At 67.4% G+C, this 1749-nt stretch overlaps 1 protein-coding gene across 1 annotated transcript; it reads right to left on the minus strand.

Moving 5' to 3' along the window:
* Positions 1–273: 273 nt before the first annotated feature.
* On the minus strand, positions 274–1476 carry LOC113963055 (anoctamin-8-like; the record flags this gene model as incomplete). The annotated part of the gene is made up of 4 exons (XM_027673844.1): positions 1338–1476; positions 1185–1240; positions 778–852; positions 274–545 (listed from the first exon to the last, which is right to left on the minus strand). Coding segments are annotated over exons 1-4 (407 nt in total), but the record flags the coding sequence as incomplete, so codon positions are not given.
* Positions 1477–1749: the final 273 nt, after the last annotated feature.

The raw sequence follows: 1749 nt of genomic DNA on the forward strand, positions 1-1749 counted from the left end.
CCCCTCGGCGTCCCTGCTCCCCCTGTGAGGTGCCTGCTCCTCCCTGTCGTCCCCACCGGGGTCTCTGCTCCTTCCCTGTCCTCCCCGCGGGGTCCCCGCTCCTCCTGCGGGGTCCCTGCTCCTCCCTGTTGTCCCCGCGGTGTCCCTGCTCATTCCGTGTGTGGGGGGGGGTCCCTGCTCCTCCCCGCGGCCGTGCAGCCAGAGCGGGACACCCAAAACCCGGTGTCCCCTCTCCTGCGACCGCCCCGTCGGTGACAACGGATGGGACGGGACCTCGGCAGTGCCACCGCCAGCTGCGGCACAGCCGGGGATGGGGACACCGGTGTCCCTCCCGGGGGCGGGGGGGAAGTCCCGGGGTGGGATGCCAGGGGGATGCCCCGCCCCTCCCTCCCCGCTCCTACTTTGGATACTCCCAGTCTCCAGCAAAAGCTCAGGAGGCCCTTAAGGAAGATGAGAGAGAGGTGGAGGTGGAGGAGGATGAAGGGGAGAAGAGCCTCTTTGAGCTGCCGCACGAGGCTTTGGGAGAGAGAGAAGATGAGCAGGAGCTGCGGAAGGGACAGAAGAACAGACAGACACAGACAGAGAGACGCCGTGAGCGGGACCGGGGACCCCCCGGGGGTCGGAGCAGCCGCAGGGACCGTGGTGGGAGCACGGGGGGGGGGGCGCCCCGGGGGGGGGGGGGGGGGGGGGGGGGGGGGGGGGGGGGTCGAGGACATCCGTCTGTCCGTCCGGGCGGTGCCGGGGGGGCTCGGGCCGGCCCCGGGCACAGCCCCTCACCTCCTTCAGCCGTTCCATGTCTTTGAGGTAGAAACCGATGTAGAAAAGACTCAGGTAGGAATTTACAAACTGAAACTGCAGGAGAAGGGAGGGGGGTGAGTGGGGGGGGGCACCGGCACCCCTCGGTCCCCTCTGTGTCCCCCGGTGCGACCAGAACCCTTCCAGCCCCCTCTGTCCTTCCCTCCCGAGGTTTTTGGGACCCCTCCAGACCCCTCTGTACCCCCCAGCACCATCGGGACCCCTCCAGTCACCCCTGTCCCCCACAGGACCCCTCCAGTCCCTTTCTGGCGCTGCTGGGACCCCTCTGTCCCCCTTGGGAACCCTCCCATTCCCTCTGTCACCCCATGGGGCCACTGGGACCCCTCCAGTCCCCTCCAGTCCCCCCGTGCCCCCCGTGTCCCCCTCACCAGGACGATTTTGATGATGAGGTGTTTCTCATAGGCGCTCTGCAGCCGGTAGTTCTCTGCAAAGCACAAAGGGGGAGGTTCACGGGGGGCTCAGGGGGGGTGATCCCAGCTCCCAGCCCCGCCTGGAGCCCCCCCCCGGACCCCCCCACGCACCCATGTCGTTGAGCCAGTAGGCCACCTTCTTGTACAGCTCGTCACAGGCGGTGACAATGAGGGCCAGGATGATCTTGGGCAGGAAACGGATGATCCGGGGCAGCTCCTGGATGCTCAGCACGAATTCCTGTGGGGATGGGATCAGGGGCGGGATCAGGGGCAGGATCAGGGGCAGGGACAGAGATGGGACAGGGACGGGACAGGGGCAGGGACAGGATCAGAGGCAAGGAAAGGGATGGGGATAGGGACAGGGTCAGGATCAGGATCAGGGGCAAGGAAAGGGATGGGGACAGGGACAGGGTCAGGATCAGGGTCAGGGACAGGGATGGGACAGGGTCAGGGACAGGGATGGGACAGGGACAGGGACAGGGACAGGGATGGGACAGGGACAGGGATGGGACAGGGACAGGGA

This window comes from Neopelma chrysocephalum, unplaced genomic scaffold (genome assembly GCF_003984885.1).
Source record: "Neopelma chrysocephalum unplaced genomic scaffold, ASM398488v2 Primary Assembly neopelma1_187696, whole genome shotgun sequence".
Taxonomy (NCBI): Eukaryota; Metazoa; Chordata; class Aves; order Passeriformes; family Pipridae; genus Neopelma; species Neopelma chrysocephalum.